Here is a 13,161-nt window from a genome sequence, read left to right as displayed (position 1 = left end):
CAACCATTTAGAGTGGCTTTCCCACATCAGATTGGACATCTAGGAGCCCCAGAAGTGCAATGTCTTTCTTTCTCAGTGAATCAGACTGTTACATGTGTGGCAAATGCTCCATAAATACTTAACAGTTCAGAGAAACAATCAGCTTTCCTGCTCTCTGTGAGGAGACGAAAAGTTCAGAGTGGTGCCACTCACCTGTTTAAGTTGTGTCTCTGAATTTACATGCACGTCACAGATTTCACAGTGAAATGTCTTGTTTTGCAGGCCAGTGTTTCCCTTGTTGATGGGCCCTTTGCCTTTGACTCCTGCTCGAGGAAATGCCTTAATAGTCCCACTCCCATTCCGGGCTTCCAGCATAGTTTTGTGCTTAGTCCCTGAAATGGGTTGGTAAAGGAAAAGAAAGACAGAAATAGCATCAGGGAGGAGAAATAAAGACATCAGGGCTACCTCTGTAGAAAACAATTGTTAAATATTTTTCAAGTTCTATGGATGACAATTGGAATATATAAGAATTTTGGAAGAGTAATGAACATATAATCTCTTTCTCCCTCTCTCTGTCTCTGTTTCTTCCCACCCTAGGTCTCTTTCTCTCACACACATATGTATAAAACAAATTTGGATAAACAAAAGTGTGCTGAGGTGAAATGGAATAGCTATGACTTTATTTTCTTGTGTCTTCTTTCTTTCTGTCTCCTGCTGGTTGGAAGATATAGATGTTATTTGAAAAGGAAAAGGAATTCTATTCTTCAGGATCATAGAGATGTGATTCTTACCTTCTTGGAATAGAAACAATTGCCTAACAGAAAGATTATAGGTGAGATAGTTTTCGAGACTCAATGAATACTCAATTCATGATCTTATGAGAAGGAGCACAAAGAGGAAAGAAAGAAATCTAAGAATCTTAAAGGTTCCTTCTAGGAAGCCTAACAGGATGATAACATCCACTCTGATGGGATATTCTATTTTAGCAGCAAATCGTTAGAACCAGGAGTGGGGGAGAGACACCCACTCTGTAATTGCCTTTACCATAGGTTACAGAACCAGGCAACTATTTTATTTGAAGTAAGGAGTAGCAGACATTTTATTTATTTATTTGTCATTGTGAGGTATTTTTTCACTGTAAATCAACAGATTAAAATGAAAACATTAGTTCTGCCATTGCAATTTTACACAATTTAGAAGTAGATATATTTTTCCTGACAATTTTTTCCCACAAAATTTCTTATTTTTGTAGTGCTAAAAAGTTTTCTTTTCCTTGATGATAGAAAATATTTACTATTACTTCCAGGGCAAGATGAGTCATTCAAATCTGGAGAAATTTTCTGTAGAAGATTTCTGGCAGGGAATGGACAAAAATCTCACTGGATAAGAAGGTGATCATGGTTTACTATGTGCATTTTTCCCCTTTTTTTAATTTAGAAAAATTTTCCATGGTTACATTATTCATGATTCCCCCTGTTTTCTCTTCCCTCCTGAAGTTGACAAGCAGTTTCCCTGTGTTATACATGTATCATCATTCAAGACCTATTTCTATGTTATTCATAGAAATTGCAGTAGAGTGATCTTTTAACATCAAAACCCTAATCATATCTCCATCGAACTATGTGATCAATCCTATGCTTTTCTTCTGCATTTCTGTTTCCACAGTTCTTTTTCTGGATGTGAATAGCATTCTTTCTCAAAGTTCCTCAGGATTGTCCTAGGTCATTGCATTGCTGCTGGTAGCAAAATCATTTGCATTTGATCATACAATGTATAAGTCTCTGTGTACAATGTTCTCCTGGTTCTGCTCCTTTTGTTGTACATCAGTTCCTGGAGGTCTTTCTAGTTCACATGGAATTGCTCCAGTTCACCATTCCTTTCAGCACAATAATTCCATCACCATCAGATACCACAATTTTTTCAGCCATTCTCCAATTGAGGGACACCCCTTCATTTTCTATTTTTTTGTCACCACAAAGAGCGCAGCTATAAATATTTTTGTACAAGTCTTTTTCTTTATTATCTCTTTGGGGTACAAACCCAACAGTGCTACCATTTGCATTTTTGAGGAAGTGTCCATATCAATGAGTTCACAAGTGCCTTAAAGGTTGAATTGTGCATTTTGCACTCAGTTGACAATATTTTAAAGAGATTATTAACATAATTTTTTAAAATTTTAAACATTTATTAATATTCATTTTTAACATGGTTACATGATTCATGCTCCTACTTTCCCCTTCACCCCCCGCATTCCCCCCACCCATGGCCGACACACATTTCCACTGGTTTTATCATGTATCCTTGATCAAGACCTATTTCCAAATTGTTGGTAGTTGCATTGGTGTGGTAGTTTCGAGTCCACACCCTCAATCATGTCCACCCCAACCCATGCGTTCAAGCAGCTGTTTTTCTTATATGTTTCCTGTCCTGCAGTCCTTCCTCTGGATGTGGGTAGCGTTCTTTACCATAAATCCCTCAGAATTGTCCTGGGTTTTTGTATTGCTGCTGGTACAGAAGTCCATTACATTCGATTGTACCACAGTGTATCAGTCTCTGTGTACAATCTTCCTCTGGCTCTGCTCCTTTCACTCCGCATCAGTTCCTGGAGGTCTTTCCAGTTCACATGGAACTTTATTAACATAATTTTAAAAACATTTCCAATTGGATTCTGAAATTCTAATGGGCAGTTGTAATATATTCCAGAGATTTTCCTGAAATTCTCAGGAGTTAGAAATATATGTTCTAGCTTTGTAAGAACTACAAGGCCACAGCAGGAAGAAGAAATCAGGAATCTAAGCTGACTTTTAAAAATTGATTCAGTATGTGCAATTACCTTACTACACTTTGGCAACTCTTCAGTATATTAGCCAGCGTGTTCAATGAGTGGTACTTTCCTAAATTTGAATGCTCCATTCTAGCAAAAAAGAGCCTTCTCTTAAGTTTAACTTCACTTTCAAATTTATCTTTCCTCTAATATTTTTTCTGGAACAATGAATTACCATTACTTTGGATGAGTTAAGTAAGAAGCCTATGGCTACATGAAAGCCATGAGTATATCCTCTGGCTCATTTTATGATGATGTACAAATATTTCTCTAGGATAGCAATATATCAGCACACAATATGTACCAAAGACCAAAGCTGTTCTGAATGATTTTTTTCTCTGATAAAATAAAGATATATGTGCACCATCACCCTCTGTGATGATACCAGCCCTAATCATTTTCCCATTCATTTAGCTCTAAGGCTTTCACATAGCCTATTGGATACAGAGCTGTCCTTGATCAGAAAGATCTTGGATTCAAGTCTTGCCTTTGACAAAGATTAGCTAAGTCATCTGAATTTCTCAGTGCTATAAGAAACTCTTTAAGACTACCCATATTAAAGAGGACATTCCAATTTGCACTGATAGAGGGAGATTCCTGACTCTGAACTCCCCACATCGGAAATCTCTCCCCATTATACATATATAGAGGTATATAGAGGTATATATGTATATATATGTATTCACATACACATATGGTCATATATGCATTTGTATACATGTAGAATTCTATGTTGTTCTATGTGTTATATATAATGAATATGTGTACATGTGTATGTACATACATATGTTTGCATGTATATGTATATATAAATTATGTTATATATAACAACTATGCCCTGTTGCAATCATAGCTGTCCAAGAATCTCAGACCCAACGCTGAAAGGAACTTGAATGTCCATTTAATCCAACTCAAAGCTAAAAATGAATAACCATGACAACATACATGGGTGGTGGTACAGAATATCCCAATAGGTTTTAGCACAGAGCCTTGAACAAGACAGACATTCACTAAATTCGTGTCAAATAGGCTTTGGCTGGGGAACTGACTACTTCTACTGGACATTCATTGTACCTAGGATAGATCTGTTTGGGAGTTGCTCTTTTGCCTCCTTTATATTAAATATATTTTTTCTATTTGCAATTTCTTTCCCTTACTCCTAGTTCTGGCCTCTGGTTACAAGTAGAACAAATACAATTCTTCTTGAACATAATAATTTCTGAAATACTTGAAGACAGCTACCGTGTTTCCCACTGTCTTCTTTTCTCTAGGCTGAATAAATCAGGATCTTTCACTGATCTTGAGGCCTTTCCCTATTCTATTTATTTTTCTCTTGATTTGAATTGTTTCCTCTAAAATGTGGTGACTAAAACTGAATAACACTCTAGATGTGGCTATACCAGTGCAGAATACTATGGGGCTATTACATATTTTGGACACTAACTTTCTTGATGCCACCTAAGACTGTATTAAATTCCTTATCTATGGCATCATTGTTGATTCACTAACCCTCCTCCACTCATAATGAGTGAATTTCAGGCAAACTATTATTTTCTTCTCTATCTTGCACTTGTGAAGGTGATTTTCAGAATCCAAACATAGTATCTGATATTATTCTCAATAAACTTCATTTCCTTAAATTAAAGCCAATGTCTCAGTCTAATGAGACCTTTTCTGAACTGTAACTCTTAGGCAATATGTTAGCTATTCTTCTTGGTTATGTCTTTAGTAAAATTGACATTCTTGTTTTATAAAAGACAAAGTTGATACTCTTGTTTTATAAAAGGCAGCAAGATAGAGAAGTGGACATGGAATCAAGAAGACTTGAGTTCAAATCTTTTCTCAAACATTTACTATATAACTGGGCATGCCAATGAGTCTTGTTTCTGTTTCCTCATGTAACATGGGAACAAGTACCTAACTCCAAGGGTTTTTGTGAATATAAAATGAATAATCTTTGTAAAACACATTGCAAATTTTCAAACAGTATATTAATGTGATTATGAAGCCAATGATAAATTTTTAAAAAAAGAATAGTTGTGCCATGGAGGGAAAATTAAGCAAAATATAAGTGAAAATATATATCTTTAAGCAAATTATAAAACCAATAAAATGAGACCACCTTAGTAACGAATTGTTATATTTTCCACATATGCTAATTTTCTAGTGGAAAAAACCAACAAACCTCAGTTAACCAGTGTTCTGGATCAACCGTATGAAATAAAAGGAATCCTAATGCAATCAACTCTTGGTAAATAGTATTTAAGTAGCTCAAATATCAACTTTTTTTTTCCTCCTCAACATAGAAATCATAGATAGAAATAGCCTTTCATTTTCCCTTTTAGGAATGATAGCAAGATTTGAATTATAATGCAAGAGCATTGTTTTATTATTATTATTTCTATGAACCACATTTTCCTCCAATATGAATCCCTTTAAGAGTCATTAATTATTAATGATTTTGAAAAGCACTAAGCTAGGCTAGATTATGGAAACAAGAAAAAACAGTCCCTGCTTCCAAAGAGCTTGCTAGCATTCTACTGGACTTAAGACAACATCAAAATGAGTACTTTTCTTTTATTCTGCCTTCTTTTTACTTGGGGAATTTTTAAAAATTTTTAAAATCAAAACATAAAGGACTGGCTTTATCAAAATGAAAAGTAGATCACCATTTCCTCATACAAAGAAAAAGTTTTGCACCAAAGAGTATTTGAACAAACACCATGAGAAATTTGAACTTAGTAATAAGTGCACAGCAAAACTCACAAAATTTGAAAAATCACTTTCTGATTAAGTGAAAATAATTGTCATTTATGCTGTGTTGCAAAAATACCATATGACAAAAAGTAATTTTCTACAGAGTCTTATGTCAAGGACATAAGATGACCCTCATTTTGTTCTATGCTGCCTATTGGGCTTCTGCTCCCCCAGCCCCTCCCCCCCCACCAAAAACAAACCCTAAGGACCTTGTATTTTTGGCAACCCAGGAATGAGGCATTACATTTTCCTTGGTCATGTGCTTCAGGATGGACTGAGTTGAATTATATTTTTCTATAAAATTTTTCTGAATTCTCTAGAGATCATGTTATAACAAGGGTTTCTTCATTTTTCCATTGGTATAAGAATCAGATTTCAACTTTTTTTTTACAGACTCTCTAATAAAGTGTTAAACTTCCAGTTTTATTACTCTTACTATGTAGACTTGTAGAAGTGTCTTCTGAAGCTTTTGCCTTTATCTTCCATTAGGCAATTTCTGAGGATGAAGCTTGAACCTTTTTGGTGTCCTTGACTCTGTGATTTTTTAAATTTCTATTTCTGACATTAAAAAGAGAAAAAATGCCAGTTTTCTAATGGTTTCAGGAGTGATACTTGAGTACTAGCTAACTGGTATTTTAACATAAATGAATAATTCCTCAGTAAACCCCTGCCTTCCCCAAATATCTCTTCTAATTGCTTATTTAGCCCAAGTTTGCCCTACTTAACTTTAAATAAATGAGCAGGAAATGTGTATTTTCTAGAAATAGCACATTTGAAAGTTCTTATTCAATACATGGTCTTAGATTCATACCATGCAGCCTAAGAAAGCAAAATTCTGCTTAATTGGTATACTTAATGGTTATCTTGAGCATCAATCAAGCTCCATATGAAATCTATCTCCAATGAAGATTCACTCACTTCTTGTTCCTCTAAATTCTTAAAACATTTGCTGTCTATGTCACTTATTTACTTTTGTCCATATTCAATCTAATTTTGGGAATTCAAAGATTAGTTTGATGACATTCTTAAGCATCCAGAACATTGCTGTGTTCCAGAAATAAGGGAGTAAAAGATAGAAGAAGTATGTCTAGTAGCAAATGTAGAAACTGAGCATCAGGGAAAGGACAGCAGTAAATGAGAGGAGCTGAGACCACAAAGATTCTATCTTTTCTGATTGACCAGGTTATCTGAGGAGAGTTGAAGACATACAAATATTGTATCTGATATGCTGTGATTGACTGGTTTGTCAATGAGACTGAGAAGATTATTGGTTGGCAGATTCTAGAAAAAAGGAAAGTCTAAAAAATGAAAATGGAAAAAAATCAAGTAGGGTGCATAGACTAGTGGGGATATAGACACTAGAGGTAGAAGTACCTGAATCTATCTTCTCACCCATTTTATGGATAAGAAAACTAGTATTATCACTACATGAGCAATATGGAAATATGTACTGCATGAACTTAGTGGTATAACCTATATATCACAGAAAATCTGAATCCTAAAATGTCAGAAAATAATTTTCAGAATTATTTCTATGTGTAAATGAAATATATAAATATATAAACATATATAATATATATTAGTTTTCTTCTCTGTTGTATAATATATGTATGTAAATATCTATATTGCATTAGTTTCCTTGATGTTCTTTATCTTTTGTTCTTTCAAATGAACTTTATTATAATTTTTTTCTAATTCTATAAAAAATGATTTTGGTATTTTGATAGGTATGGCACTGAAAAAGTAAATTAGTTTAGGTAGGATTGTTTTATAAAACCCCAAATCTGAAAATATAAAACCAAAATAACAATTGAAAAATCATATGCTTTCATCTGCATTTTGATTCCAACAGTTCTTTCTCTGGAGGGGGATAACATTCTTTGTCATAAGTCCCTCAGAATTATCCTGGATCATTGTATTGCCGATAATAGCTAAGTCTATCATAGTTGACCATTCCACAACATTGCTGTTACTATGTACAATGTTTTCCTGGTTCTGTTTATTTCATTCTGCATCAGTTCATATAGAACTTTCTAGCTCTTTTGGAAATCATCCTGTTCATCATTCCTTACAGCACAATAGTATTCCATCACCATCATATACCACAATTTGTTCAGTCATCATCTAACTGATGGACACCTCCTTAATTTCCAGTTCTTTGACACTACTAAAAGAACAACTAGAAATAATTTTTTGTACAAGTTGGTCTTTTCCCTTAAAACAACCCTTTTATTTATTTTTAAAATTAAGTAACTAATTAGTTAATTTTAAAAAGATTTTTCCATGTTTACATGATTCATTTTCTTTCCCTTTCCCTCCCCCTCCCAGAGTCAACAAGCAATTCCACTGGGCTGTACAAATGTTATCACTTGATACCTATTGCCATATTATTCACTTTTGCTATAGAGTGATTTTTTCAAGCCTAAACCCCAAATTACATAACTACATATACATGTGATCAGTGATGTCATATGTTTTGCTTTTGCATTTCTACTCCCATAGTTCTTTCTCTCAATGTGGTTCATATTCTTTCACCCAAGTCCTTCAGGAGTGGCCCAGCTTGTTGTATTGCTACTAGTAGCAAAGTCCAGTACATTGGATTTTTCTACAATGTTTTACTTTCTGTGTACAATTTTCTCCTGGTTCTGCTCATTTCACTCTGCATCCATTCACTAAGGGTCTCCCAGTTCATATGGAAATCCTCCAGATCATTAATCCTTACAGCACAATAGTATTCCAACACCATCATATACCACAACTTAAAACAACCCATTTAAAGGAAAATATTCTTAAGTTTCTAAACATCTGAACTATAATGACTGTTACATAGACTGGATATTGCAACTAATATTCTAATTATATAAAGAAATGACAATCAAAGATTGATTTAAGTTCTAAAATCTATGATTTGGTTCCGAATCCTGTAAAAATGAAAAAAATGAAAAAAAATCTCCTTTGGGTCCAGCCACGTCTTAGGGGCACTTGGTACAGTGAATAGATCACTGGAGGCTGGAATTACAAAGACCTGAGTTCATCCAGCCTCAGACAATTACAACCTGTATGATCTTGGACACATCATTTAACCTTTGTCTGCTTCAGTTTCTTCAACTATACAATGTAGTTCAATAATAAGTTAATAGAGTTATACTAAAATAAATCTATAAGAAAAGCACATACTTCCTAGGGTTGCTGTGAGGATCAAATGAGATCATAATTGTAAATTGCTTAGTACAATATAAGTGCTATATAAATATTAGTGATGGTGATGATGATAACGTTTTGTCCTAAGGCTTTCATTTTTCATCATTTCCTCAACTTTTCTTGATCATCAAAGTTTGATCACTCAAAGTATAATGTCACCTCATCCTCCCTGGCTTTTGAGTTTGCTAACTTCCGTACATGAACACTTGGAACAAATGTTTGACATCCCTTTCTCAATTCTCTCCTCACTGTTCGAAGTGGATGTTTGAATCTGTCAACTCTTCTCTCCTTCCCATCTAGAGACAGCTCTATGATATAACGCTCATATTGCCAAACAAGGAATCAGACAGACTTCCCTATTGCCTAATGGGTGATGGGTTACCAGGTTTTCTGTCCACATTCCTGCTTACATACTAATTTACTCTTTCATTGGCCAAAGGGAAAGAAGAGGAACAAAACAATCACCATGACCTCCGGAAGAAAATATACTCTATCTCTGAAAATACACAAGGATGACCCTATCTGTCACCACCTGACAAAATACAAACACCAAGTTAGAGGAATATTGTGCACTAACTGTCTTCAAATCACTCTGATATCTAATCCCCAAAACAGATGGTCTCCAAAAGGGAACACATTGACAGATTCCAAGGACTCCCTAAGATATTAAAGTCATATTTGTCAAAAGACTGGAGAAGACCAAGGGAGGCAAGTGACCTCCACTGCCTTTGTATCCATCCCTTACATTGCATTAGAGTTGAAAACCCATACTTCAGAAAAACAGCTATGAGACCTATACATTGGGCAAAAGTGATGAGCGACCAGCTCTCTGGAAGGTGATCAATCAGGGTGACAGCTGGGGCTGAGTCTCCGCCAATGATGCAGGTACCCAGATGGACTGAGGCTGGCCAGTGTCACTCTTTGCTTCTGACTAAAAGCCTCTGTATTTTTCTGTTCTCTAACATGTAGACCCACTTATGATCTTCCATTTTTCTTTGCTTTCTTCTTTAGAAAAATGTCTTCATTCCTTCTCTGTGTCTGGCAGAGAGACAGATGTTGTTTTGTCTCAGGGCAAAAAAGAAGAAACCATACTCAAAGAATAATAAAGGAATCATACTATCCATTGCAGGTGGTGAATTCTAGGCATGGCTTTTGCGGCTGCTGATCCCAACCTATCTGTAATTTAGGAAATGTGCCTAAATATTGAAAATGTGGACTGATAAACTCCTTCATGGCATTTATTTCAATTTTGTATTTGTAGCCTTGGGCCCATATAGGAGGTAATTACTAAATAATTATACATTTGACTTTTTTTTTAAGTCCTAAGGATTTACTATTACTTTTGAAAGCTAAGTGAATTACCCAGCATAGACAGTGGAATCCAAATCTACTTCTCTCTGATGTCCAAGCCTAGCAATCTAGCCACTACCCCACAATAAGAACAATATCAGTGAAAGTAATAATAATATAGATAGAAAGCATTTATGTAGTGCTTTTGATTTCCCAAACACTTTACAAATATTATCCCATTTTATCCTCATAGCCATTTATTAATGTGCTTGTTAATTAAAATAGTAATAATGTAATTAGTGTAAAGGGAAGATGTTAAAGTGTTCATGATAAACTTTGATATTTCAAAGTCTCCCAAAGCTAAATGGGTATATAGTCAATGGGAGGGGGAGATTATATATTATATAAAATATTTATTAAATACTTGTTATATGTCAGGCACTGTGGTAAATACTGGAAATATAAATACAAGCTAAAGCGAAGGCAATCCCTGTCCTCAAGGATCTTATATTCAAATGGGGAGAGAGTATAGAAAGGAGCTATAAGACACTAGTGCCAATGGGTTACACAAGATCAAGGTGGGAAAGTAATCTGGAGAAGCAGCTAGGTGGCTAGAATAATTAAGTGCCAGGTCTAAGAGATGGGAGGTCCAGGGTCCAAAGCTAATGCCTTATACTTCCTAGATGTGTGACCCTAGGCAAGTCATGCAACTCCAGTTGCCCAACCCTTAAAGCTCTTCTGCCTTGAAATCAATACAGAATATTGATTCTAAGAGGAAAGATAAGGGTTTAAAAAATAAAGGAAAGTAATCTGGAGAGTGAGGAGTTGACTCCAGTAGAAAAGGGAGGGAGAAATTATTTTCTTTTTCTCCCTCTTAATGCTCATGGTCTTCTCTTACCAGGAACCAGAAGTCGAGCTAACTTGGTCATTATTTTATAAGATAACAAGATTCTACTTCGTACACCCCAGCCTTATGGGCTTGCATTGCCTTTTCCTCCCAGGATACTACATCTTTCCTCTTGGTGCCCCTTTGTGCTCCTCTGGAATACTTTCTCCCCTCAATACTGCCTCTTAGAAAGCCAAGCTTCTTTCAAGACTCAGTCCAAGTCCCACATTTTGCAAATGGCCTTTCATAGTTTCTAATTTTCTAATCTCCTTCCAACAAAGGTGAAATGTTTTAGCTTTGTATATGCATGCACATCATTTTATTCTCTCCCAGAATGTAAGTTCTTTGAAGGCAAGGAATTTTCTGTCCTTCCTAGAACAGTTCCTGACACAGAGTAGTATCTAGTGAATGTTTATTGATTGGTTAAATATTGTGGGTTAAATACATTTCTGTGAATTCAATAACATGAATGTTTAATTTGAAAAAAAAACAATATTCCTTAAGCAACAATCAATTAGTACTAATGAGGTGCCTACTATGGGTCTGGAAATAGACTAAGTGTACTAGGCACTGATGACAAATAACAGCCCATGCCCTCGAGAAATTTATAATCCAATAGGAGGGATACCACATAGATACATAAGTCTGAGGCCTAGTGGAATTGTATGGGACAAAGGAAAGGTCCAGAAGAAAGACCATAAGAGAATTTAAGGAGGGAAAGATCACTCTACATTGGAGATATATGAATGAGTTTTATTATTTTTTAAAAGGCTTAAAATATGAGAAAAAAATTCAGCCTTTAGAGATGAGGAAGTATCTTCCACGTATGGAAGAAGACATATTTTTTGGAGAGAAGGATGAGGAGAAAAGGGATTCCTTCAAAGTGCAGATAAAAATGATTTGTAATTAGCATATAGTAATAGCTAACATTTTTTGGTATCAAGATTTAAAGAGCATTTTTCATATATTATCTCACTTAATTCTTACAACAACCCAGAATGTAGGCGCTATTATTATTTGCATTTTACTAATGGGTAAAACTGAGCCTGGGGGAGGTTGAATGACTTTCCCAGAGTCACACAGTTGTGTACCTGAGGCTGGTGTGACTTCAGTCCTTACTGACTCTATATCTATCAACAAATAAACAGAGACTTCTAAAACACTTGAAAAACAGTGCTCTGGACTATTCTGTTGATAGAGTTAATTTTCCTAGCAAAGCTTTCTTCACAGATAAGATGCTAAAGCTATTTTAGCAAGATCTTGCCTGAGTTATGCCAGGTTCCAATTTACTGGAAGACACTGATTAATGACATTTTCTTTCTGTTTGAAGTGAATGCCCATAAGAGAAAACATAAAAGAAATAGCTTGAAAACATATAGAATCTGTGAAAACGAAAGAGGTACACCTGATAGGTTGTCATTATTTTCCAATAATATGAAAAACAGCCTTTGTTCATTCTTGAAAAGTTTTTGAAGAGTATCAAAGACATATTATTACCCCAGTGGAATATAAGCTGCTTAAAGGCAGGAACTGTCTTGCTTTTACTTATGCTCTGCTCAGTAGCAATAATAAATAATGACTACATACTACTAATAATATTAATATCATATTATTATGCCTCCTCACCTCCCCAAATAGTCATTGTCATTCTATAAAAAAATATATTCCACCACACTGCCTACATTTGCTCATTTCAGTGTTGCATAGTGTCACATAATATAATTATTATATAAATAGTTATAATAAATGCTTATTTTATTATTATATAAATAATTATAAATAAATTCATGGATTGAACTCTCTTTCAAGGATGAGGAAGTCTAGAGAGTTACCTGACTTGTTTTAGATCTCCAAGAAACTATCTTAGAGTAGAACTCTGATGTACCCAGAGCAGCTTGGGGAGTACCTAGAATTCTGTCTTTATAGCCAGGAAATGCAGTTCATGTGTCATCTCCAGCACAGACAAGCTATGGGATCCCAGGCAAGTTCCTTAACTTGTCAGGACTACGATCAACTCTTTCAGATTGTAAACTACTGAAGAATTGCTGAACTGCCTTCATAGAAGGAGTTTCCTCTGCCAAGTTCATTTCCCATCTCTAACTCTCTCCATCTTAAGAGCAAGAACCAAAGCTACTTGCTTTTCTTATTTGTTTCTGAATCACATGTTTCAGAGGAAAATTGGAGATTGATTCCTATTTCCTTTAGAAATTAACTTCAGGCGCAA

The 13,161-nt window shown here is 35.1% G+C and overlaps 1 protein-coding gene across 1 annotated transcript in view; it reads right to left on the bottom strand.

Annotated features, from left to right (window-relative positions):
- ZNF385D (zinc finger protein 385D) overlaps nucleotides 1-13,161 on the bottom strand; it is a 356,739-nt gene that overhangs the window by 4,803 nt on the left and 338,775 nt on the right. Inside the window, exon 6 of the mRNA XM_044679406.1 lies at nucleotides 193-371. Within this exon, the coding sequence (XP_044535341.1) occupies nucleotides 193-371 (179 nt within the window). The remainder of the gene's footprint in view (nucleotides 1-192; nucleotides 372-13,161) is intronic.

The sequence above is a fragment of the Gracilinanus agilis genome, chromosome 5 (assembly GCF_016433145.1).
Source record: "Gracilinanus agilis isolate LMUSP501 chromosome 5, AgileGrace, whole genome shotgun sequence".
Classification (NCBI taxonomy): domain Eukaryota; kingdom Metazoa; phylum Chordata; class Mammalia; order Didelphimorphia; family Didelphidae; genus Gracilinanus; species Gracilinanus agilis.
The sequence above is the reverse complement of the archived record's forward strand: the minus strand, read 5'-3'. Positions and strand labels throughout refer to the sequence as shown.